Source organism: Phyllopteryx taeniolatus, chromosome 7, assembly GCF_024500385.1.
Source record: "Phyllopteryx taeniolatus isolate TA_2022b chromosome 7, UOR_Ptae_1.2, whole genome shotgun sequence".
NCBI lineage: Eukaryota > Metazoa > Chordata > Actinopteri > Syngnathiformes > Syngnathidae > Phyllopteryx > Phyllopteryx taeniolatus.
Genome location: NC_084508.1, coordinates 2500793 through 2528354, shown reverse-complemented (window position 1 = coordinate 2528354; position 27562 = coordinate 2500793). Strand labels below are relative to the sequence as shown.

The 27562-nt window shown below is 44.9% G+C and overlaps 1 protein-coding gene across 5 annotated transcripts in view; it reads left to right on the top strand.

Annotated features, from left to right (window-relative positions):
* The window catches only part of zc3h3 (zinc finger CCCH-type containing 3), a 109822-nt gene that overhangs the window by 3823 nt on the left and 78437 nt on the right, over positions 1-27562 (top strand). For 4 of the 5 annotated variants that reach the window (XM_061778053.1, XM_061778052.1, XM_061778054.1 and 1 more), the window contains 2 exons: positions 5309-6662; positions 15232-15410. In XM_061778053.1, the coding sequence (XP_061634037.1) occupies positions 5309-6662; positions 15232-15410 (1533 nt within the window). The remainder of the gene's footprint in view (positions 1-5308; positions 6663-15231; positions 15411-27562) is intronic. The other variant, XM_061778057.1, reaches the window with a different exon arrangement.

Below are 27562 nucleotides of genomic sequence, written 5' to 3'. Positions count from 1 at the left end.
GTTTCAACTCCCACCTCTGACAGAACTTTGCTCATGTTCCGGGGGAGGCGGGGGACATCGAGTCCGAGTGGACCATGTTCTGCGCCTCCATTGCTGAGGCGGCCGACCGGAGCTGTGGCCGTAAGGTGGTTGGTGCCTGTCGTGGCGGCAATCCCCGAACCCGTTGGTGGACACCAACAGTGAGGGATGCCGTCAAGCTGAAGAAGGAGTCCTATCGGGGCTTTTTGGCCTGTGGCACTCCTGAGGCAGCTGATGGGTACCGGCTGGCCAACCGGAATGCAGCTTTGGTAGTCGCTGAAGCAAAAACTCAGGCATGGGAGAATTTCGGTGAGGCCATGGAGAAAGACTTCCGGACGGCTTTGAGGAAATTCTGGTCCACCATTCCGCGTTTCAGGAGGGGGAAGCAGTGCACCATCAACACTGTGTATAGTGGGGATGGGGCGCTGCTTACCTCGACTCGGACGTTGTGAGCCGGTTGGGAGAATACTTCGAAGACCTCCTCATTTCCACTGGCACGCCTTCCCATGGGGGATCAGAGTCTGGGTTCTCTGAGGCGGGCTCTCCTATCTCTGGGGTTGAGGTCACCGAGGTGGTTAAAATGTCCTCGGTGGCAAGGCCCCAGGGGTGGATGAGATTCGCCCGCAGTTCCTCACGGCTCTGGATGTTGTAGGGCTGTCCTGGTTGACACGCCTCTGCAACATCGCGTGGACATCGGGGACAGTGCCTCTGGATTGACAGACTGGGGTGGTGGTCCCCCTTTTTAAGAAAGGGGACCAACTAAAGGGGGATCACACTCCTCAGACCTGAATAGACCTGGTAAGGTCCTGGTAAGGTCTATTCAGGGGTGCTGGAGAGGAGGGTCCGTCGGGAAGTTGAATCTCAGATTCAGGAGGAGCAGTGTGGTTTTCGTCCTGGCCGTGGAACAGTGGACCAGCTTTACACCCTTGGCAGGGTCCTCGAGGGAGCATGTGAGTTCGCCCAACCAGTCTACATATGTTTTGTGGACTTGGAGAAGGCGTTCGACCGTTTCCCTCGGGGGGTGCTGTGGGAGGTGCTTCGGGAGTATGGGCTACTGACCCCCCTAATATGGGCTGTGCGGTCCCTGTACGACCGGAGTCAGAGTTTGGTCCGCATATCCGGCAGTAAGTCGGACTCGTTTCCGATGAGGGTTGGACTCCGCCAAGGCGGCCCTTTGTCACCGATTCTGTTCATAGCTTTGAACAGAATTTCTAGGCGCAGCCGAGGCGTAGAGGGGGTCCGGTTTGGTGGCCTCAGTATTGCATCTCTGCTTTTTGCAGATGATGTGGTTCTGTTGGCTTCATCAAGCTGTGACCTCCAATTCTCACTGGTGTGAAGTGGCTGGGATGAGAATCAGCACCTCCAAATCTGAGAGCATGGTCCTCAGTCGGAAAAGGGTGGCGTGCCCTCTCCAGGTCCGGGATGAGATCCTGCCCCAAGTGGAGGAGTTCAAGTATCTTGGGGTCTTGTTCACGAGTAAGGGAAGAATGGAACGGGAGATCGACAGGCGGATTTGTGCAGCGTCTGCAGTGATGCAGACTTTGTATCGATCCGTTGTGGTAAAGAAGGAGCTAAGCTGAAAGGCGAAGCTCTCGATTTACCAGTCGATCTACGTTCCTACCCTCACCTATGGTCACGAGCTGTGGGTCGAACAAGATCCTGGATACAAGCGGCCGAAATGAGTTTCCTCCGCAGGGTGTCCGGGCTCTCCTTTAGGGATAGGGTGAGAAGCTCGGTCATTCGGGAGGATCTCAGAGTAGAGCCGCTGCTCCTCCACATCGAGAGGAGCCAGATGAGGTGGCTGGGGCATCTGATTCGGATGCCTCCCGGACGCCTCCCTGGTGAGGTGTTCCGGGCACGTCCCACCGGGAGGAGTCCCCAGGGACGACCCAGGACACGCTGGAGAGACTACATCCTTCGGCTGGCCTGGGAACGCCTTGTAATGCAACTGTTTCTACTTTCTTTCCAGTATGGTAAAGTAATTTATTTTATTTTTATGTCTGTCATCAACGCTTACGTTGGTTTGAAGACTCAATGATGTTATCGATCGGCTCCGCACAATACATTTAACGCCGCGTCTTCGTCGCGTATGACTCCAAAAGCTAGTTTACTTTTAACCTTGTCATGTGTCTTGTTGCCCAGTACTGTAACAATGACGGCCAATAAAGTTTTTTCAATCTTGTCGGTGAAAAAACATGTCGTCGGTGTGGGACTGTTTTGCGGTGTCTCAGACAAACAATACGTACGTTCGTTGCAGTCTGTACAACTGAAGTATGTCGTGGGGAACGTCATCTCAGTGCTGCAATACAAATTTGATCAGGCACCTGAAAAATGTACAGGAGGAGCATGCCACGTTCAACCAACGCAGTGTGGGTGGGGGGAAGAAGTGTCAAACGGACTCAAACTCTGGACAACACCCGTCTATATAGTTGTGACAGTGAGGAAGTTAGAGTAAGCATGTCATAATATTAAAGTTTGTTTATTCCAGATTCAGTGTTTAAGCAAGGTTTGTTTGTCGTCATATGATAAGGCTACATTTTTGCAGAGAAGGGAAACATACACATCATGGTGATTTTTCATTAAATATTGAGTTTTGCCCGCGACCTTGTCCCAATTTTTTAATTTTGGCCCACCGTGAATTTGAGTTTGATGCCCCTGCTCTATTGGGTTAAGGTCCAGTGATCCCCCCCCCCCCCATCCACAAATAAGAACACGATTTGACTTTTGTAAAGTTACTTGTAGTCAAATATCTAGACTAACTACCATTCTGCTGTGGTTTGCACCCCTATTCCCCTTGTCCATTTTGTCCCCCTGTCTGTCCCCTAAGGCCCTTTTCTGTCCAGGTGCATTTTCAGTTCACATCAGAATAATTACAAAATAAGCGGTATTTAAAACTCTCCTGTTGCACAGCAAAACTGTTCCAGCACAAAAAGCATAAAAATCCACCATTCTGCATGGGCATGCAGCTCAAAAGGAGAGGTTAAAAAAAAAAAAAAAAGAATTAATTCCAAATCAGAATCATCTTTATTTGCCAAGTATGTCCAAAAAAACACACAAGGAATTTGTCTCCGGTAGTTGGAGCCGCTCTAGTACGACAACAGACAGTCAATTGACAGAGAACACTTTTGAGACATAAAGACATTGACAAAAAAAACAGTCACTGAGCAATAAAGGGTTGCTAGTTGTCTGGTAATGCCGGTACATTTTATTTTTATTTTTTTGGACAATTGTGCAAAAGATGCAGAGTCCTCTAGCACTTAAGAGCAGTTCGAATGACTAATATTGCAATAGTCCGTTGCAATGACCATTGTGCAAAGGGCGCCGAGACTTCAAGGAGTGTATGCAGTTTAAAGTGAAGAGTAGTGAGATAATCTTGGACAATGTTGATTGTGCAAATGTTGCAGATACTCCTCAATCAGTGTGCAAATGGAGCAGATGCTACTCTGGCATGTGTGGCCAATATTGGTCAACAACAGATATGCAAATAGTGCAGCGTGGCGAGACTACTACAGTGAGTGCACGAGTAATATATAATTGGCCCCACAGAAATGTGACAACGAACTCAAGTCAAAAATTGCCATCATGTTGTAATGGAATTATAGGTTAGGTGTTTAAGAAGTTGATTGCAAGAGGGAAGAAGCTGTTGGAATGTCTGCTAGTTCTAGTTTGCATTGATCGTTATCGCCTACCTGAGGGAAGGAGCTGGAAGAGCTGGTGACCGGGATGTGGAGGGTCCTAGAGGATTTTGCACGCTCATGTCTTAGTTCTGGCAGCGTGCACGTCCTCAAGGGTGGGTAGGTGGATACCGACAATCCTTTCAGCAGTTTTGATTGTCCGTTAGCAGTCAGAGTTTGTCCTTTTTTGTAGCAGCACCAAACCAGACTGATGGAAGAACACAGGACTGATTTGATGACCACTGTGTCGAACTGCCTCAGCAGCTTCTGTGGCAGGCCGTGCTTTCTCAGAAGCCGCAGGAAGTACATCCTCTGCTGGGCATTGTTGAGGACGGAGTTGATGTTGGTCGCCCACTTCAGGTCCTGAGCGACTGTAATTCCCAGGAACTTGAAGGTCTCGACGGTTGACACAAGGCAGCTGGACAACGTGAGGGGCAGCTGTGGTGAAGGATTCCTCCTGAAGTCCACGATCATCTCTACAGTCTTGAGCGTGTTCAGCTCCAGGTTGTGTCGGCCGCACCACAGCTCCAGCCGCTCCGCTTCCTGTCGATATACAGACTCGTCACCGTCCTTGATGAGGCCGATGACAGTGGTGTCATCTGCAAACTGCAGGAGTTCGACAGCTGGGTGCGCTGAGGTGCAGTCGTTCGTGTAGAGAGAGAAGAGCATCGGAGAGTGGACACAACCTTGGGGCGCCCCAGTGCTGATGCTGTGTGTGGATGAGGTGGCCTCCCCCAGCCTCACCTGCTGTGTCCTGCCCGTCAGAAAGCTGTAAATCCACTGGCAGATGGCAGGTGAGACGCTGAGCTGGAGAAGCTTGGATGAAAGGAGTTCAGGGATGATGGTGTTGAACGCCGAGCTGAAGTCCATGAACAGGATCCTCGCGTAGATCCCTGCACTGTCGAGGTGTTCTAGGATGAAGTGCAGTCCCATGTTGACTGCATCATCCGCAGGCCTGTTCGCTCTGTAGGCAAACTGTCAGATGTCACAGATGTCAAGGCGACAGGCCTGTAGTCATTTAGACCCGAGATTGCAGGTTTCTTGGGGACTGGAATGATGGTGGAGCGTTTGAAACAGGATGGTACTTCGCACAGTTCCAGAGATCTATTGAAGATCTGAGTGAAGACTGGAGCGAGCTGGTCCGCGCAGACTTTGAGGCAGGATGGGGGCACATGGTCAGGGCCTGCCGCTTTGTTAATCTTTTGTTGTTTGAAGATGCACCTCACATCCTGTTCGCGGATGGTTAACACAGAAGTCTGGGTGTGATGGGGGTCGGTGGTGCGGCTGGGTGGGTGTGGGGTGTGAAAGTGTCCTTTTGAAATCTGCAGTCGAAGGTATTCAAGTCGTTGGCTAGTGTGCTATTGTTCTCAGCTTAGGGGGATCGTCGCTTGTAATTAGTCAGCGATTGGAATGCATGCCAGACTGATTTAGTCCAAATATTAGAGCATTCGTGAGAAAAAAAGTACTAATATGGCATTTGACCTTAGGTACCTCATATGGGTTGAACATTTCATGAAGTGGAAATTGCATATATACACTCCTGCTGATTTATTGAAAGTAATGTTCCTCTTGAACTCTGTTTTCATGTAGACTTATTTTCATTTTCCAAATTTTAGATCTCATCGATAAGCATAAGAGTGTTCATGGCAACATGCCGAGGCTTCCAGAGGTCTCTACATCATCCAGAGGGAGGAGCCAAAGCACATCTGTCATCAATCCACACAGCTCATATGGTCTTCCGAGCCATGATAGCTGGAGGAAGTGGAACTCTCTCAAAAATAAGAACCCTGTGTCCAACACTGTGTGCTGTGTTTCTACCTCCACCCCAGAACATTCAAACATTCAAGTTTCATCTCACAATCCATCGGTACCCAGCCACACTGGTGAAAAAGGTCGTACATCTAAACCCCCCACTTCATCATCAGAGATTGTTCAACTCAAGGAAGAAGGACAAACAGAAAGAGCAACCACAACGATTCGAAATGTTGCAACAGAAAAAAGAGACACCGATAAAAAAGTGATGGCTGTACCTCAATCAGACTTGGGAGTACAAAGTACCCAACAACAAAGGGTTGAAGAAACGGTTGTACTGCCGGTAATAAAAGTGAGGGCAAAAGCCAGCACACTGACCCGTGTGTCGGTCATTTCCCAGTTCCAGAGTCAACCTTATTTAAAAACTAAAACCAACAAAACTAAGCTCCAATACCCAGATTACAAAAAACGGATGGCCCTGGATGCAAGCTCATCACCTCAATCTTCACCTTCTAAGGTGCCACAACAACCTTTCAAAGACTATCCTTTGTCTCAGTCAAGCCAGGCCATAGGCAGGGTATCATTTCAAACAAAATCCAAGTTTACTTGGGTTAAGAATCAGACTGTTGAAGAAGTGGAACCCAGACCAAATAGCTTGGTTTCTTCACCCACAAATGAAGTCACCTCGACAGTTGTTGCTAAAGCTGGAGTTTTAAGTTCAAGCTCCCTCTCATCCCCAGTCATCAAGAGAACCCCTGCCAAAAAGTCACGCAAACTCAGTCCAGTCATCGCAGGCCCCAGGGCATCCAAGTACAAATGGGTTTCCTCCTCTGCTGGGGTCCAAGCTAAGACTTTTAGAAAGTCGCCATCTCCTAAAGCTCTGACCAACAATCAGAGAGCTCTGGAAAAGGGAGATGCTATGAAGAAACTCAAATCAGGCTCTTTTTCCTCTATAAAACTGAAAAGGGGATATGCAACTTCCCCTACTAGTTCTTCATTTAGTAGATACCGCTGGAAGGCTGGTTGTCCCAGGTATTCTGTAGCAGGGACAGCAGGGGAAGCAGTGGCCCTCCCTGAATCTACCTTTGTTTGGACAGCAGAAAAAAATAAAGGAGAAAGAAAGGGGCTTGTTTTTTCTACCTTACCCTCCATCCAATCATCCCCTAATTCATTCAAGCTTCGCAGCAGGATGAAAATCATTAGGAAGTCAGCTAATAGGTAAGTAGTGATCTCATTTTTTTTCAATTGAGTTGAATAGGTTGTAGCTGTAGGTCAGATTAATGGCAGAAAAAGTATTGAAATATTTCATCTTGGTCTCACAAAAACCTGGCATTTGAACAGGGCTTTGTGGACTTCATATCCACTGTACAGTGGTGTGAAAAGGTGTTTGTCCCCTTCCCTATTTCTTTTTTTTTTTAATATTTGTCATACTTAAATGTTTCCTATTGTCAAACTAATTTATATATTAGTCAAAGGCAACACAAGTAAACATAAAATGCAGTCTTCAAATGAAGGTTTCTATTAAGGAAGAAAACAAATCCACACCTACATGGCCCTGAGTGAAAAAAAATATTGCCCCCTTAACCTAATAACTAGTTGTGCCACCCTTAGCAGCTACAACTGCAATCAAGCGTTTGCAATAACTTCCAATGAGTCTGTAACAGCACTGTGCAGGAATTTTGACTCACTCATTTTTGCAGAATTGTTGTAATTCAGCCACATTGGAAGCTTTTTGAGCATGAACCACCTTTTTAAGGTCATGCTACAGCATCTCAATAGTATTAAAGTCAGGACTTTGACGAGGCCACTACAAAGTCTTCAGTTTGTTTTTCTTCAGTCATTCAGAGGTCAACTTGCTGGTGTGTTTTGGATCATTGTCCTGCCGCAGAACTCAACTTCGTTTCAGCTTGAGGTCACGAACAAATGGCCAGACATTCTCTTTCAGAATTTTTTGGTTGACAGCAGAATTCACGGTTCCATTTATCACAGCAAGTCTTCCAGGTCCTGAAGTAGCAAAACAGCCCCAGACCATCACACTACCACCACCGTATTTTACTGTGTTTAATGTGTATGATGTTCTTTTTCTGAAATTCGGTGTTACTTTTACATCAGATGTAAAGGGACACACACCTTCCAAAAAGTTCAACTTTTGTCTCGTCAGACTACGCAGTGTTTTCCCACAAGCCTTGACAATCATCAAGATGTCTCCTGGCAAAATTGAGATGAGCCTGAATGTTCTTTTTGCTCAGTAGTGCTTTTTGTCTTGGAACTTTGCCATGCAGGCCATTTTTGCCCAGTCGCTATCTTATGGTGGAGTCAGGAACACTGACCTTAACTGAGGCAAGTTAGGCCTACAGTTCTTTGGATGTTGTTGTGCGGTCTTTTGTGACCTCTTGGATGAGTCCCAACGCTTTAGAAATGACTTTATAACCTTTTCCACACTGATAGAGCTCAATTACTTGCTTTCTCATTTGTTCCTGAATTTCTTTAGATCTCAGCATGATGTCTAGCTTTTGAGGATCTTTTGCTCTACTTTGTCAGGCAGGTCCTATTTAAGTGATTTCTTGATGGAGAACATGTGTGGCAGTATCAGGCCTGTATGTGGCTAGAGAAATTGAGCTCGGGTATGATAAACCAGTTATGTTTTAACGGGGGGCAATCGCTTTTTCACACAGGGCCATGTAGGTTTGCATTTTTTTTTCTCCATGAATAATGAACATTTAAAAACTGCATTTTGTGTTTACTTGTCTTGCCTTTGACTAATATTTAAATTTGTTTAACGATAGGAAACATTTAACTGTGACAAACATGCAAAAAAATAAGAAATCAGGAAGGCCAAACCCTATTTTACACCACTGTATATGTGCAGAAAACAATACAGACCCTTTCCAAAAACTTTGAATATCATGGAAAATGTTTATTCCCATAATTCCATTAAAAAGTTAAACTTTCATAGATTATAGATTCAGTGCCCACAATTTACACAATTTCAAGTATTTATTTGTTCGTTTTTACCTAATTTGAGCTTCCAGCTCATAAAACCCACGAAATCAGGAATTAAAAAAAATTTGAATACTGTGAAGAAATAATCCCAAATTTTGCAGGCCATAAATATTTTAAACTGAGTGTCACACAATAATCATCTACTAAACTCTACTACACAGGGCCATGTAGGTTTGCATTTTCTTTTCTCCATGAATAATGAACATTTAAAAACTGCATTTTGTGTTTACTTGTCTTGCCTTTGACTAATATTTAAATTTGTTTAACGATAGGAAACATTTAACTGTGACAAACATGCAAAAAAATAAGAAATCAGGAAGGCCAAACCCTATTTTACACCACTGTATATGTGCAGAAAACAATACAGACCCTTTCCAAAAACTTTGAATATCATGGAAAATGTTTATTCCCATAATTCCATTAAAAAGTTAAACTTTCATAGATTATAGATTCAGTGCCCACAATTTACACAATTTCAAGTATTTATTTGTTCGTTTTTACCTAATTTGAGCTTCCAGCTCATAAAACCCACGAAATCAGGAATTAAAAAAAATTTGAATACTGTGAAGAAATAATCCCAAATTTTGCAGGCCATAAATATTTTAAACTGAGTGTCACACAATAATCATCTACTAAACTCACAGCACCTGCACAGGTTTCCCCATGTGTCATTAAATTGCTTCAGTTTGGTTCAATTGTCTGTTGGGTTCAATATGGGGAAGACTGCAGACTTGACAACTGGTCAGAAGACCATCAATGATACCCTCCATAGGATGGGTGAGCCACAAACTTTCATAGCTAAGGAGGCTGGCTGTTCACAGAGTGCTGATTCCAAGCATAGCAATGGAAAATCTAGTGGAAGGACAAAATGTGGCAGGAGAAGATGCACCAGCAAAAGAGATAACCGTGGGCTTCAGCGGCTTATCAAACAGAGAAGATTCAAGAATCTAGCAGAGATCGAGAGAGTAGAATGAGTCGGGAGTTACTGCTTCAAGCACCACCACATTCAGACGCATCCGGGAGATGGGCCACAACTGCCGGGTTCCCCGGGTTAAGCCACTTCTGAGCCCTAGTCAACGTAGGAAGTGTATCAACTGGGCCAAGGAGTAGATGGACTGGACTGTTGGCCAGTGGTCCAAGGTACTCTTTTCCAATGAAAGTAATCATTCGGGAATCAAGGTCCAAGGGTTTGGAAGAAGACTGGTGAAGAACCGAACCCAAGCTGCTTGAGGTCCAGTGTGAAATATCCACAGTCAGTCATGATTTGGGGTGCAATGTCTTGTGTTGGGAAACGCTGCTTTCTAAAATCCAATGTCACCGCAACAGTCTACCAGAATGTTTTAGAGGACTTTGTTTCCTTCTGCTGAGGATCTGTATGGAAATGCAGATTTCATCTTCCAGCAGGACCAGGCCCCCTGACCATACCGCCAGAAGCACCAAAACCTGGTTAGATGCCCATGCTGTTACAGTGCTTGACTGGCCAGCCAACTCGCTGGATCTAAACCCCATTAAGAATCTATGGGGTATTATCAAGAGGAAAATGAGGGGCACCAGACCCAAAAATAAAGAAGAAATGAAAGCAAGCATCAAAGAAATCTGGGCTTCCATAACTCCCAGGCAATGCTAGACATTGCTTAAATGCCACGGCGCATTGAGGCAGTGATTAAAGCAAAGGGATTCCCAACCAAGTATTGAAGATGAACATATAGTTTTGAGAGTACCATATTTTGATTGATTTAATGTGACCCTAATTCCTTTTTTCCCTACCAAAACTGAGAAATTGTGATTTCTTCACAGTATTCTATTTTTTTGAATTTCTGATTTTGTGGGTTTGATGAGCTGGAAGCCCAAATTAGGTAAAAAGTGAAATTGTTTAAATTGTGGGCCCTGAATCTATAATATGTGAAACTTACTTTTTGAACGGAATTATGGAAATAAATAAACTTTTCCATGATATTAAATTTTTTTGGAAAGGGTCTGTATATTGTGTGTCAAACTTAGACATATTGTCGGGGGGGCGACAAACTTTCCACTTCCTCATGGGAATCTCAATTTATATTGTAAAGTTGTGCACACCCCTAACGTAATATGTTTTGAAATTGCTTCCAAGGCAGAGAGAATGCCTGTCGTACTTTTCATTTCAACAGGTAAGTAGTGGTGCAACAATGAATCTGTGAATTGGCAACTCATCGATTACCAAATTAATTGAGAACTTTTTTTTTTATATAATCTATTGATGTGAGCCATTTTTCAAAGGGAAACAAAACTTATTTATTATTTCAGTGAGAGTTGGAGATCACGGCTTGATGAAGCCAACAGAACCACATCCTCTGCAAAAAGCAGAGATGCAATACTGAGGCCACCAAACCGGACGCCCTCTACGCATTGGCTACGCCTAGAAATTCTGTCCATAAAAGTTATGAACAGAATTTGCGTAGTCCAGCCCTCAGCAGAAACGGGTCGGACTTACTCCCGGCAATGCGGACCAAACTCTGACACTGGTCGTACATGCACCGAACAGCCCGTATCAGGAGGTTCGGTAGCCCATACTCCCGAAGCACCCCCCACAGGACTCCGTGAGGGACACGGTCGAACGCCTTCTCCAAGTCCACAAAACACATGTAGACTGGTTGGGTGAACTCCCATGCACCCTCGAGGACCGTGCTGAGGGTGAAGAGCTGGTCCACCGTTCCACGGCCGGGACAAAAACCCACACTGGTCCTCCTGAATCAGAGATTCAACTTCCCGACGGACCCTCCTCTCCAGCACCCCTGAATAGACCTTACCAGGGAGGCTGAGGAGTGTGATCCCCCTGTAGTTGGAACACACCCTCCGGTCCCCCTTCTTAAAAAGAGGGACCACCACCCCCAGCCTGCCAATATATATATTGATATACTGATATACTGTCTGCGATGTCCACGCGATGTTGCAGAGGAGTGTCAACCAGGACAGCCCCACAACATCCAGAGCGTTTAGCAAATCTGGGCAAATCTTGAAACTTTTTTACCACCTCGGTGACCTCAACCCAAGAGATAGGAGAGAGCGCCTCAGAGAACCCAGACTCTGAAGGTGTGTCAGTGGGATTGAGGAGGTCTTCGAAGTATTCTCCCTACCGACTCACAACGTCCCGAGTCAAGGTCAGCAGCACCCCATCCCCACTACAATCTTTCTACATGGCCTCACCGAACTCCTCCCATGGCCAAGCTTTTTGCTTCAGCGACCACCAAAGCTGCATTCCGCTTGGCTAGCCGGCACCCATCACCTGCCTCAGGAGTCCCACAGGCCAAAAAGGCCCGATAGGACTCCTTCTTCAGCTCTGATGGCATCCCTCACCGTTGGTGTCCACCAACGGGTTCGAGGATTGCCGCCACGACAGGCACCGACCACCTGACGGACACAGCTCCGGTCGGCCGCCTCAGCAATGGAGGCGCGGAACATGGTCCACTCGCACTCAATGTCCCCCGCCTCCCCCGGAACGTGAGTTCACAAACTTCTTTCAGAGGTAGGAATTGAAACTTCGTCTGACATGTCAGACGTTCCCAGCAGGCGATCACAATATGTTTGGGCCTGCCACGTCGGACCGGTATCTTCCCCACCATTGCAGCCAACTCACAACCAGGTGGTGATCAGTTGACAGCTGCGCCCCTCTCTTCACCCGAGTGTCCAAGACATGCGGCCGCAAGTCCGATGACACGACCACAAAGTTGATCATCGAACTGCGGCCGAGGGTGTCCTGGTGCCAAGTGCACGTGTGGACACTTTTATGTTTGAACATGGTGTTCGTTATGGACAATCCATGGTGAGCACAGAAGTCCAATAACAGAACACCACTCGGGTTCTGAACTGCTATTTGGTGCATAGGCACAAACAACAGTCAGGACCCGTCCCCCCGCCCAAAGGCGGAGGGAGGCTACCCTCTCCTACACCGGGGTGAACCCCAACGTACAGGCGCCGAGCCGGAGGCAATAAGTGTACCCACACCTGCTCGGCGCCTCACACCGTGGGCAACTCCAGAGTGGAAGAGAGTCCAACCGCTCTCGCGAGCACTTGTAACAGAGGCCAAGCCGTGTGTGGAGGCGAGCCCGACTATATATCGTCGGAACTTCTCGACCTTACACACCAGCTCGGGCTCCTTCCCCGCCAGAAAGGTGACATTCTACATTCGTAGACCCAGCTTTTGTAGCCGGGGATCGGATCACCAAGGTCCCTACCTTCGGCCACCGCCCAGCTCACACAGCACCCGACCCCTATGGCCACTCCCACAGGTGGTGAGCCCATGGGAAGGGGGACCAGCGTTACACAGAAGCCAAGCCGTGTGTGGAGGCGAGCCCGACTATATCTCGTGGGAACTTCTCGACCTCACACACCAGCTCTGGCTCCTTCTCTGCCAAAGAGGTGACATTCCACATCCCTAGAGCCAGCTTCTGTAGCCGGGGATCAGATCGACAAGGTCCCTGCATTCGGCCACCGCCCAGCTCATACTGCACCCGACAACTGTGGCCCCTCCCGCAGTTGGTGAGCCCATGGGCAGGGGGACCCTCGTTACCCTTTCGGGCTGGGCCCTATGGGTGCAGGCTGGCCACCAGGCGCTCTCCTTCGAGTCCCACCTCCAGGCCTGGATCCAGAGGGGGGGGGGGGGGCCTGGTGACCCACATCCAGGCAAGGGAAACTTAAATCCATTAATATTTTTCATCATAGTCTTTTAGCCGTGCTTTGTCTGGTCCCTCACCTTGGACCTGTTTGCCATGGGTGACCCTACCAGGGGCGTGAAGTCCCAGATAACTTGGCTCCTAGGATCATTGGGACACACAAACCCCTCCACCACGATAAGGTGACGGCTTCCAGGAGGGGTTCGGTTCAACCATTAACAATTAATCTGTTTAATTGTTACTGCACAAATGCAATATTAATCAGAATACTTAGACTAGTTTTGGCGTATAAAACATATTTTTGCAAAAGAAAATTGGGGGTTTAGTTCCCCTTTAACTTAAAATTGTCCAAATCGTCTGATTTCAGCCTCTCAACAGTAAATATTTGCAAATTTCTGTAGTCCTCTATGACAGCAGACTGATTATCCTTGTTTGATGAAAATAACAAATTTGCAAACATCTGCTTTTACTTTGAAAAACAATTAAGACATTTTTTTTTGCCCATTTTCTGACATGGTATGGACCCAATCAGTAACTGTCTCGTAATCAAGTTATGGGGGAAATAACAGTCAGTGGAATTTATTTGCAGTTGTAGTATTGATTAGCCTTTAGTTTACAGGTAGTTGAACCTGCAGCAGCCTCAAAAGTGCATATATAACTAGCAGCCCTTCGCATTAATCAGTAACCAAGTAGTACCTGTTTCAAAAAGGTTGCCGAGACATCACTCCGTCTCGTGTTAATAAACAGTAATTAAAAAAATTATTTGATAAACTTTAAGTTGATTCAATAATAGATGTGATGGAAATGCAGACAACTGTTAACGTGATCGTTGAAGGACCACCTTATAAATTGACTTGTCTGTTGCTCAAATTAATGGCACAGGCGTGCTGTATTGACGGTGAAATGGATAGCGGGCTGTAGAGCTGAGGTTAGATTGCAGGCTAGGCATTATCCATCCATCCATTTTCTGTACCGCTTATCCTCGCTAGGGTCGCCGGCGAGCTGGAGCCTATCCCAGCTATCTTCAGGCAAGAGGGGGAGTACACTCTGAACTGGTCGCCAGCCAATTGCAGGGCACATATAAACAAACAACCATTCGCACTCGCATTCACACCTACGGGCAATTTAAAGTCTTCAATTAACCTTTTTGGGATGTGGGAGGAAACCGGAGTCCCCAGAGAAAACTCACTCGGGGAGAAGATGCAAACGCCAAACAGGGGAGGCCCGATTTGAACCCGGGTCCTCAGAATTGTGAGGCAGATGTGCTAACCAGTTGCACACCGTGCCGCCACAGCAAAATGTACAGAGTAAAATAATCAAAATCACGTACTGAACCTCTACTAGAATTTTTTGGGGGACGACAACACGTTGGAACAGCCTACCTATCTCACTTCTAGGGCGTATCGCTACGGTAAAAATGAAAATTTACCTCAAATTATTTTTCATTTTAATTATTTTTAATGATGCGGTTCAAACCCACGTTGAAGTGGTTCAAAATGCTAAACTCTGCCGTTTTTAAATTTTTACTCTTAAAAATAAGAACAGGCACGGGGAGAACATGCAAACTGCACACAGGCGAGGCCAGGATTTGAACCCCGGTCTGCCAAACTGTGAGGCAGATGTGCTAACCAGTCGGCCAACCATGCCGCCCTAGGCATTATGTTTTGCTAAATTATTCAAACACAACACAACCAAGCATTTTCATATATAGCTTTGAGAAAAAGTCTTCCACAAACCCGATGATGGCGGTTTGGTTCTCAGTTTGTCCCTTTCAATGTGGCTGTTCCGCCTTTAGGAAGGAGTCTTGCGATCTTCTCTATACAAGAATTTATGACAGCCACTCGATTTATCCTCCTCACTCACAGGTGCTTGTGGATTTAAAATGTTTTTATTTTTTTATTTTTTTTAAGGAAATAAAAAAATTGGCTTAAGTGATATATCTGGCATTACATTATTGTAGCCATAGACCTTTTGTTCTACCATCCATAAATATTCTCTACAGTCTAACTTAGATGGCATAATTCAACAAATTTACTAACTATAATTTGATGACCATCATTTAAAACAGTCTACATTTTGTCCATCACAAATTTCACTGTGATTCTGATTTACTCCTGTTTTCGTTCATATGCAAGTCCAAATGGAAGCAGGTCAGTGAAGGGAGGCCTACCACCGGCTGCAAAACACTCTACAAGGAGCCACATACACAGCCTGACGAGGACTCCTATAGGAGCTCGAAGGACTCACACCAGGGAGCTTGTTTCTTTTGGGAAACACAAGTTGAGACGACTTTCTCCTACTTCATCGAGAACAAGTAAGTAATACACCCAGTCGTGTGTCCCCACACCACAGATTTATTTGGGACAAATACTATGAATATGCCATAATCATTTTGTCCACTGAGATTTCAACTGTTTTGTTAAAAAGAGGAACACGTTTTGTCTGGCTCGGAAGTTGTCTTGTACTTGCTATGGTAAATTGTTGTTAGTTAATTTGTGGTATGTATTCTCTTTTTTCACACTGATTCGTGTTGTTTTAATGTGATGTTAACATTCTTTCTTATTCAATTATTGGATTGTGATTTGAATCAAATGTTCCTTTTTAATTCAGGCCTTGGGAGTTTTAGTTAAATTTATTACTGTAGGTTTCCATCATTGCCGCTGTGACGAAGGAATGTGGAGGTTTGAGTTTATTTAATAAGATATACATATTTTTGTCATTTCAGAGTATGTGTTGTTTATGTGTGCATATCAGTGTTTGTTACATTCAGAGGGTTGGTTCACGAATGTATTTCACACCAAAGCAGCGAATTCTAAATGCAATAGCATTGGCTGACAGTCTCAAAAATTTTTTTAGGGTGGTACTTAAAATTGTAAACTTAAATATGCCAGTGGAACACAACAGTAATAGAGGATGCAAGATGGCTCACTCATATTTCTACTTTCATCACATGGCATAGTTGAACTTGCATACTTATTTCACCAGGGGAGTTTAACAACTCCCAACTTCTCCAAAAGAGGAACAAAATCTTTGATACCTAGAATCTCATTTGATAGTGATTGGTCTGAGGCCCCGCTGCAGACCAATAAACAATCAGCATCTCGGCAAATACTGTTTTAATCTACACTATACGTCAAATTTATAAGCAGCCACGAGTGGCAAGAACTGTAAAAACACCCTTGCCGCAAAGTAGGTGGCTGTGATGCCTTTCATCTTGATATAAATAAGTGATGTTTATAAATTGGAAATTGGCTAAGCAGATTTGGAGTTATCAGTACACACAACTAGAGCGAAAACAACAATTGTAAAGTATCAGTGTCAACTGTACGTCTGGAAGCTTTTTTCTTTCTCCAGTAGAGGGCAGCAGTTCTTGCGTTATGTTGCTAAGAGTCTCAGGAGCGGTTAACTGGACTAAAGGGAAGAAGGAGGTTAATTGATTGCCCACTTCAGCCTTGATGGTGAACAAGTGCAGATAGCAGATAATTTAGAGGCGGAGGGAGTCAGTGCCACTGCTATCAGGCCTTGGCACTGCTCTCTCTCCAGTAGATAAAAAGGAGCTAATGCATAATTATCATTTTGCAAATTGGATTGTTTTAACGAACTGGAGAATATAGGCTTAACCTAATTGAAAGCAATCATTGTTTTTACAGTCCCCCCCACCCATTCTGTTGCCCCTCCAGCCCTCCGGTCAATCTGTGTGTACCCTACACGCCTCATGCCCGTTTTGGCATAATTTTCCAGAGTCAGTGGAGTCAGAAGACATTAAAAAAGCCATCACTATTAACGTTAAGCTTTATTTGTCCCAATGGCTCTTGTGTCTTATCAGTGCTGTTTCTGATTCTTTAATCCAACTTTATCCATCCTGCAACCCTCCTTCATTCTTTTCCCAACTCACGCCTTCTTCATTGACTGTCCCTACTTTTTTGTCGTGTGTAACCTAATTAACCTGCAGTGGTAACACATGATTATCTAATTAAAGATGGGGGATTCAGAATTCAAGACTTAGAAAAGGTGGTGCTGGGGTGAGTGAAGAGGAAGATGGAGTGAGGAAAGCTGGTTGTTTCTGTCTGTGTCTTTGATAAGAGCAGCTAATAAAGCGCAAATTGAATTACTAATGATGGGAAGCAGAGTCCCTATAGATGGGCCCATTAAAAACAAAACCAAAAAAAAAAAAAAAAAAACCTGATGACCACTCACACATGCATGGCAGTACACTCACACACAAACAATGTCTTTATTTCTCTCCTGGATGACTGCCTTTAGCCTTTCTTCAATGCGTTTTAGGGAGGGGTTTTCTGAGATACTCGGCTATCTATTTAATTTAAGCATATAAGTATACATCAAGTATACAGGACACATACTCAAGTCAGCAGTTAAAGTTGCGGTAAGTCAAGTTGTGCATATGTTCTTAAATTGGCTGGGCAGAGCCGTCCAACCTAGATTATCTACTAAAGCGATGCACGAAAACTGCTGAGCTGAGCATCATGAGGCCCTTGTGACAGATTTTGGGCACCATTAAATATTGCAATCTGGTGTCTTTCACTTTTGACAATATTTCCAGATGCTGAGTCTTATTGTTTATTGCTTCTCCGTTCAAATTTTTCCAGTGTCTTCGAGATCATATCACACTGAAGTGCAGACTTTTTTTAGTTAACATTTTTGTCTGCACTGTATGTACTTTTAGGTTAATGAGTTAGACAGATTTTCTGAAATTATTTCAAATCAACAATGAATAAGGAAGACGCATCTGGACAAACAGTAGTACCTAACCTATTAATCATGTGAGACATATTTTGACCTCATACTGTTTATGTGTTGACTGACAAGCATAAGTCCTTTACATTCTGAATAATTAAGCATAAAGCCGGAGGAATGTTGATATTCAGACTGTAGTAAAGTATGCTGCCCAACACCAATGGTTTCCATGTCAGGAGTCAGGATACACAATGAATACATTTGTCATCCATCACTTTGTAGTTCACCCGTAACAAAAATGTTTTACTTCACTGCAAACTAGTTTGTGTGGTGTTCTTTTATGTCCGTCTTGCTAAAAACAGCAGTACCTTTCTTGTTTTTTTGCCTCTGCATATTGATTAGAAGAAGCAGATTCATGTAATTTCATCATCAGAATTTTGTTACACCAACCCCTAGAAACTGCACACTTGCTCAAGTTTCTCCTTTTCAGTTTCATCATTGCCACGTGTTATGAGCATCTTCGACTCCCTCACAAGATGTGGCGTCACTGTTATTGTGTGAATGTGTGTGGTCATGAAAGCTTTTATATGCTTATGTGTTTGTGTTTGGTATGTGGTATGTCCAATGTTTCTCCCATGAGCTAGTTTTCTTCATAGTGGGTCATTTAATGCCAGTGTCTTTTACCAGTACTCCCAAAAATGTTTTTGCAGGCAACACATGCACATGAACAACACACACACGCACGCACACACACACACACACACACACACACACACACGCACGCATGCACGCACCCACGCACGCACGCACACACACGCACACACACACATTCTGCTCATTCCGCTGCACTTTCTCAGGCTGTCTGTGTCAAACAGGTGAACCATTATCTCTTCTTTCGCTATGTGAATTGATGTTTATGTATCGATTATCGCATCGTCTCTCTTACTCGTGCAAAAAAGACCTCATACGTGAATCCAAGTCCATCCATCCCTCCATTTTCTACAGTTTATCCTGTTCTGGGTTATGGATGTGCTGGAGCCTATCCTAGCTGACTTTCGGCTAGAGGTGGGATATACTGTACCCTGGACTGTTCACCAGTATATCACAAGCCACAGATAAACAGTGCTTCAAACTCACATTGACACTTATGGACAATTTAGAGTCTATAATCATGTTTGTTCATGTAGTTTATTGTTCATCAACATGATCATGTTATCATGTTTGTGAATGTCGGTGGAAAACTGTGTCCAGAGAAAAGCCATGCAAGCACAGGAAAAATGTTAACGACACAGAAACATCAGAGCTGATATTTGAACACAGAAAAGATTTGTCTGTCTGAGGTGTGCATGATAGCTGGTTGGGCAAACTCCCATGCACCCTTGAGGACCCTGCAGATAGTGTAGAGCTGTGCCACCGTTCCATGGCCAGGATGAAAACCACACTGCTCCTCCTGAATCTGAGATTCGGCTTCCAGCACCCCTGAACAGACCTTACCAGGGAAGCTGAAGAGTGTGATCCCCCTGTAGTTGGAACACACCCTGCGGTCTCCCCTTCTTAAAAAGGGGGACCACCACCCAATCTGCCAATCCAGAGGCACTGTCCCCGATGTCCATGCGATGTTGCAGAGGTGTGTCAACCAGGACAGCCCCACAACATCCAAAGCCTTTACGAACTCCGGGCGAATCTCATCAACCCCTGGGGCCTTGCCACCAAGGAGCTTTTTAACCGTCGTAAGCTTTTTAAGCGACGTCAACCCCAGAGATACGAGAGCCCCCCTCAGAGAACCCAGACTCTGCTTCCTCATGGGAAGGCGTGTCGACGAAATTGAGGAGGTCTTCGAAGTGTTCTCCCCACCGACTCACAACGTCCCGTGTCAAGGTCAGCAGTGCCCCAACCCCACTATACACGTTGATGGTTCACTGCTTCCCCCTCCTGACGCCACGACAGGCACCGACCACCTTACGGCCACAGCTCCGGTCGGCTGCCTCAGCAATGGAGGCGCGGAACATGGTCCACTCGCACTCGAAGTCCCCCGCCTCCTCCGGAACATGTGTTCACAAAGATCTGTCAGAGGTAGGAATTGAAACAGGGGATCATGTCAGACGTTCCCGCAAGCCCTCACTATATGTTTGGACCTGCCACGTCGGACGGGTATCTTCCCCACCATTGCAGCCAACTCACCACCAGGTGGTGATCAGTTGACAGCTCTGTCCCTCTCTTCACCCGAGTGTCCAAGACATACGACCGCAAGTCCGATGACATGACAACAAAGTCTATCATCGAACTGGGACCTCGGGTGTCCTGGTGCTAAGTGCATGTGTGGACACCCTTATGCTTGAACATGGTGTTCGATATGGACAACCCGTGATGAACACAGAAGTCCAATAACAGAACACCGCTAGGGTTCTGATGGAGGTGGGGAGGATTTTTAGGGATTATGTCACAACACAGAATGAAGTAACTTCAAATTCAGAAATGGCAAATAAACACCGAAAAATACTGTATTTAATATTTTCCTTGAGGATGCATTTGGGGTTAGCCTTTGGTGAAAAATGAAGTTAAACATCCATCCATCCATTTTCTGAGCCGCTTCTCCTCACTAGGGTCGCGGGCGTGCTGGAGCCTATCCCAGCTGTCATCGGGCAGGAGCCGGGGTACAGCCAGCCAATCGCAGGGCACATACAAACAAACAACCATCCGCACTCACATTCACACCTACGGGGGGCAATTTAGAGTCTCCAATTAATGCATGTTTTTGGGATGTGGGAGGAAACCGGAGTGCCCGGAGAAAACCCACGCAGGCACGGGGAGAACATGCAAACTCCACACAGGCAGGGCCGGGGATTGAACCCGGGTCCTCAGAACTGTGAGGCTGAATCTCTAACCAATCGTTCACCGTGCCATCCATCCATCCATCCATTTTCTGAGCCGCTTCTCCTCACTAGGGTCGCAGGCGTGCTGGAGCCTATCCCAGCTGTCATCGGGCAGGAGGCTGGGTACACCCTGAACTGGTTGCCAGCCAATCGCAGGGCACATACAAACAAACAACCATCCGCACTCACATTCACACCTACGGGGGGCAATTTAGAGTCTCCAATTAATGCATGTTTTTGGGATGTGGGAGGAAACCGGAGTGCCCGGAGAAAACCCACGCAGGCACGGGGAGAACATGCAAACTCCACACAGGCAGGGACGGGGATTGAACCCGGGTCCTCAGAACTGTGAGGCTGAATCTCTAACCAATCGTCCACCGTGCCGCTGAAGTTAAACAGACGATGATTTTAGTAAATTCTTCTCCAGAATGAGAGTGCTTAAAGAGGGGGGTGCTATTCATGTGGGACATCTTGAAGCAGGCATCAGGTGCAAGATGGGCCTGGCTCAAGTTGTAGGCCAAAACAAAAAAGCAAAGAAATGAGGCAAATTTAATTTTAATCTTAAATTTTTACCTCTAGATGTCTAGTTGGTGATGGAGCTGTCAAGGATGTAAAACATTTTGCACCAAACTACTGTTTCTTACCGATGACATGGTGTCTGATATCTCTAAAAAAAATCCTAGCGATCACTAATGAGCACCCAACTGTGAAATGTGTCATTATACACACAGGGGCCCCTGGATGTTGTCAAGCAGCAATCGGGTACTGAAGCAAGATTTCATTGTTCTCCTAACAAAAGTGCTATGTGCAATTATTGACTGCCAACATTTTTTACTGTGTACGTCATTCAGCGGCCTGAAAGGAAAACACTGGCCTTGTTGAAATGGCTGAAGGACAAAAAGATGCAGTTGTTCCCAAACAATCAGAGGAACAAGAGATAAGGCTAAACATTACTTGCTAAACATTAGGGAGTCAACCCCAGACTTTCTTTCAGCAACTTTCGCAAATCCGCTCAGTTTTCCCCCCCCGAGTTACACACCAGGGGGTCGGTCGGCTGCGGTCTATGGCGCATGGAGATGTCAGCGACAAAGGGGGAAGCGCGCCGGCATCGAAGTGAAGCTCCGAAAGAGAGGATACAGATTGGCGTTCCCGTCGATCCACCTCGCGAATCCACACTCCCTACCCAACAAAATGGACAAAGACCAGTAAAGACTTCGGACGTTTCGCTGCCTTGTGCTTTACGGAGACTTAGCTTTGTGAGGCTGTCCCCGATGGCGCCGTAATGCTTCCGGGCTTCCAACTCCACCGGGCTGACCACATCACGGAGTTATCGGGGAAAACAAAAGGTGGCGGGATATGCTTCTACATCAATGAAAAATGGTGTACTGACGTCACAGAGCTCAGCACACGCTGCAGCCCGGATTTAGAGTCGCTGTTTTTGAACTGTAAGCCATTTTACTCGCCTCGTGAGTTTGCATCTTTCATTCTCGCCGGTGTTTACACTCCTCAAGCTAACACGAATTCCACACTACTAACGCTCGCTGAACAAGTAAACGTAATGGGGGAAAAAAAAAACACCCAGACTCACCCCTCGTTATTCTTGGGGACTTTAACAAAGCTAGACTCGAGAACAAACTCCCTAAATTCAAGCAGCACATCGACTGTCCTACCAGGAAAAATAGCATTTTAGACCACTGCTATACTACGTTAAATAACGCATACCGTGGCATGCCTCGTGCAGCTCTGGGCTCATCTGATCACTGCTTAATTCACGTAATACCAACATACAGACTTAAATCCGTGAAGCCTACAGTGAAAAAGTGGACCAACGAAGCAAAGGTAGAACTTCAAAGCTGTCGAGACTGCACAGACTGGAGTGTCTTTGAAAAACTCAGCTGGCAGCCTGGATGAATATACAAACACTGTCACATCCTATATCAGTTTCTGTGAAGAGGTGCGTGTACCAAGAAAGTCATTTCGCACATTCCACAACAACAAGCCGTGGTTCACTGCCAAACTTAAGCAGCTTCGCCAAGCTAAGGAGGATGCATATCAGAGCGGGGACAGGGCCCTGTATAATCGAGCTAGAAACCAGCTGACTAAAGAAATTAATATTGCAGAGAAACTATGCAGTAAAGTTAGAAGAACATTTTAGCGCTAACGACTCTGGCATACATTAATATTAATTACGAGCGACCAACCCCCCCAAGCTGAGAACAATAAAAGACTAGCCGACGACTTGAACGCCTTCTACTGCAGATTTGAAAAGGAAACTTTCACACCCCACACCCAACCAGCCGCACCACCGACCACCATCACACCTCTGACTTCTACGTTGACCATCCACGAACAGGAGGTGAGACACATCTTCAAACGACAAAGATCAACAAAGCGGCAGGCTCAGACCTTGTGTCCCCATCCTGCCTCAAAGTCTGCGCGGACCAGCTCGCTCCAGTCTTCATACAGATCTTCAATAGATCTCTGTAACTGTGTGAAGTTTGTTTCAAATGCTCCATCATCCCAGTCCCCAAGAAACCTGCAATCTTGTGTCTGAATGACTACAGGCCTGTCGCCCTGACATCTGTGGTCATAAAGTCTTTTGAATGCCTCGTGCTGGATCACCTCAAGTGCGTCACAGGTATCCTGCTGGACCCCCTGCAGTTTGCCTACCGAGCAAACAGGTCTGCAGATGATGCAGTCAACATGCATTATTATTATTCTTCATCCTAGAATAACTCGACGGCGTGGGGACCTACCCGAGGATCCTGTTCGTGGACTTCAGCTCTGCGTTCAACACCATCATCCCCAAACTCCTCTCCTCCAAGCTTCTCCAGCTCATTGTCTCGCCTGCCATCTGCCAGTGAATTCGCAGCTTCCTGACGGGCAGGACACAGCTGGTGAGGCTGGGGGAACACCACCTCATTTACACGCATCAGGGCGCCCCAAGGTTGTGTCCTCTCTCCGCTGCTCTTCTCTCGCTACACGAATGACTGCACCTCTACGCACACGGCTGTCAAACTCCTGAAGTTTACAGACAACATCACAGTCATCGGCCTCATCAAAGGCTTAGCTTTGCAAATGACACACAGTTATATTAGCAGTGTCTCCAGATGACTACAGTTCAATTGAGGTGTTGTGTCACTGTCTAAAAAAGATAACTGGAAGAGCCAAAGTTTTCTTCAATGTTGTTTTTGGCAATAACGAAAAGAGGATTGCTGTTAATGAAGACCTGGAGTCACTCTCTTTAAAAAGCAAAGCCCAAGTCCGAAACCTTGTTGTCTTGATAGATTCCGACCTGACTTATCAAATTAATTATTAATTATTAATTATTAAAACTGCCTTCTACCATCTGAAGAACATATCCAGAGTGAAGGCTTGGATGTGCCAAGCAGACCAGGAGCAACTCATACATGCTTTTATCTCAAGTATACTTTACTATTGTAATGGTCTTCTGACTGGACTCTCCCAAAAGAGCACTTCAGAATGCTGCAGCTCAGGTTTTGATCAGAACAAAGAGCTCAGAGAATATTACTCCAATTCTAAAGTCTTTACACTGGCTCCCAGTCAGCTTTAGAATAGATTTCAAAGTTCTGCTAATGGTCTCTAAATTACTACATGGTTTAGTTCCTGGATACATGAAAGAAATGCTAATGGAATATAAACCCAGTAGGGCTATGAGAGCTACAGACAGGTCAAATAGTGGAGCACAGAGTCCAAAGCAAGCATGGTCAAGCAGCATTTTGCTGCACACAAATGGAATAAGTTGCCAACAGAAGAGAGGTCAGCCCCAAGTTTGAATGTTTTTAAGTCCAGGTTACAAACTGAAATTTTAATCAATGTTTTCCTTCGGATTCGCTGAGATGCGTTTCTTGTATTACAACCCCAATTCCAATGAAGTTGGGACGTTGTGTTAAACATAAATAAAAACAGAATACAATGATTTGCAAATCATGTTCAACCTATATTTAATTGAATACACTACAAAGACAAGATATTTAATGTTCAAACTGATAAACTTGTTTGTGTTTAGCAAATAATCATTAACTTAGAATTTTAAGTCTGCAACACAAAAGTTGCGACAGGGTCATGTTTACCACTGTGTTACATCACCTTTTCTTTTAACAACATTCAATAAACGTTTTGGAACTGACGACACTAATTGTTGAAACTTTGTAGGTGGAATTATTTCCCATTCTTGCTTGATGTACAGCTTCAGCTGTTCAACAGTCCGCGTCTCTGTTTTTCGTATTTTACGCTTCATAATGCGCCACACATTTTCAATGGAAGACAGGTCTGGACTGCAGGCAGGTCAGTCTATTACCCGAAAAAGACGTTGCTTGGATGGCAGCATATGTTTCTCCAAAACCTGTATGTACCTTTCAGCAATAATGGTGCCTTCACAGATGTGTAAGTTACCCATGACATTGGCACTAACACAGCCCCATACCATCACAGATGCTGGCTTTTGAACTTTGCATCCATAACGGTCCGGATGGTTCTTTTCCTCTTTGGCCCAGAGGACACGACATTCAGAATTTCCCAAAACAATTTGAAATGTGGACTCGTCGGACCACAGAACACTTTTCCACTTTGCATCAGTCCATCTTAGATGAACTCGGGCCCAGAGAAGCCGGTGGCATTTCTGGGTGTTGTTGATAAATGGCTTTTGCTTTGCATAGTAGAGTTTCAAGTTGCACTTACGGATGTAGCGCCGAACTGTATTTACTGACATTGGTTTTATGAAGTGTTCCTGAGCCCATGTGGTGATATCCTTTACACATTGATGTCGGTCTTTGATGCAGGGATCGAAGGTCACGGGCATTCAATGTTGGTTTTCGGCCTTGCCGCTTATATGCAGTGATTTCTCCAGATTCTCTGAACTTTTTGATGATATTATGGACCGTAGATGATGAAATCCCTAAATTCCTTGCAATTGTACGTTGAGGAACATTGTCCTTAAACTGTTCGACTATTTTCACACGCACTTGTTCACAAAGAGGTGAACCTCGCCCTATCTTTCCTTGTGAATGACTGAGCAATTCAGGGAAGCTCCTTTTATACCCAATCATGGCACCGACCTGTTCCCAATTAGCCTGTTCACATGTGGGATGTTCCAAACAGGTGTTTGATGAGCATTCCTCAACTTTCTCAGTCTTTTTTGCCACCTGTACCAGCTTTTTTGGAACGTGTGTGGAACGATTATTTGCTAAAAACAATAAAGTGTATCAGTTTGAACATTAAATATCTTTTCTTTGTCGTGTATTTAATTAAATATAGGTTGAACATGATTTGCAAATCATTGTATTCTGTTTTTATGTTTAACACAACGTCCCAACTTCATTGGAATTGGGGTTGTAGATCTGTTTTAATTTGAGTGATATAATCCCATCATTTTAATACTCTTTGCCTGTGATCGAATGCCATTGACATTCCATGATACAAAAGTGTGATATATAATGGGTGTGTGTATATTCATTTTAATTAAATTGGGTACTACGTTTTTTTTTTTTTGTGTAGTGGGTTGTAGTGCACGGGTATAGTATTGTGACGATTGTGTATTTAGCCTGTGTGAGAGCAACGAAACAAACCGAAAGAGGTGAGGATACATGCTAGTGGGCCTGCGTGGTTCTGTTGTTGTTTTTTGTCTAAGCAAAATGAAAAGGAGCAAACAAAGTACAACAAGCTTTAGACAATTGATAAGGAGACCAAATCAGAAGTACTTATCTAATAAAACCAGGGGGTGACGTTGGCATCACAAAACAGTTGACCGTCGACGTACATTCTGTCGACAACCAACCATACTCGTTTCCATTTTTCACGGTTGTTCTTCATCAACGGATACACGATTTAACGCCTCTCGTTGATTTCCTTGGGGAATTGGTCGTTCATTCCAAAAGATGTCCGTTTGAGCTCACAAACATTTTTTGCTGAAAGTGTTCAAACGATGATGGGACATGGTGGGTCGATTGTAATTGACAATTTCATGTTGATTGAGTGGAGGACACTGTCCTGTGTCTCTGGTTAGCTGAGTAAATCTTAAGTCGAAGTGTAAGTGATAATAAGGGCAAGGATCCCTTATTAGCTATCAGCCCTATGATGTTCTAGAAATTATTTGGCTACATAATAGCATCTAAGTATGCCGTTATGTATGTACGTTTTCAGGGTTGGCACTGGTTCATGAAACCTCTTAGCCAGTGTGGCAAAACTACAAAAAATCTCCTAGCAACACTTGTGTGTAGTTAGCCACAACATCACGTGTGTTTATGCGGCTAAACCTTTAGCTACACTTATCCAGTCCTCGTCACTGAAGCAAACAAATATTGCGATTGTGATTTAGCATGCAATTTTTCGGGAGGAGGTTTATCTTCAGCATTATTCTCTAAACATAATTAATATTCTATAGTATGACCAACACAACACAACAAATAAACATCTTTCTTGTTGGCCAGGCCTAATTGTTATGATGAATTGATATGAAGAACACATCTTTATTTTACTGTTAATTGTAAAAAGAAAAACTACCAGATGCCCATTTCTCGTCGTTGTAATCAGTGTTTTCTTCAGGCGCTGCCATCTTTTCTGGGCCCAAAGGGACCAATTAGGGCTAGGCAGCTGCACCTAGAATGGGACTATGGAATGAAGATTCTGTGGTGGTTGAGAACGGTGCATAAAAGCAGGGCAATCAGACCTGGGCTCGTGAATAAAATTGACTTTTGGATATAAGACTGCGGAATTTGCATCAAATATTTGATCATTGAAATTTTGTGCAGAACAGGAAGCAACTACTTGTTGAATAGTTCGTGAAAGAAGGTGACAGTATAGAGCTTGTGTTTATTTGGATTTCTTCCTTTTCATAGTCCGTGTTGGTCTTGAACATGATCGGGAAAGGAATAGTAGA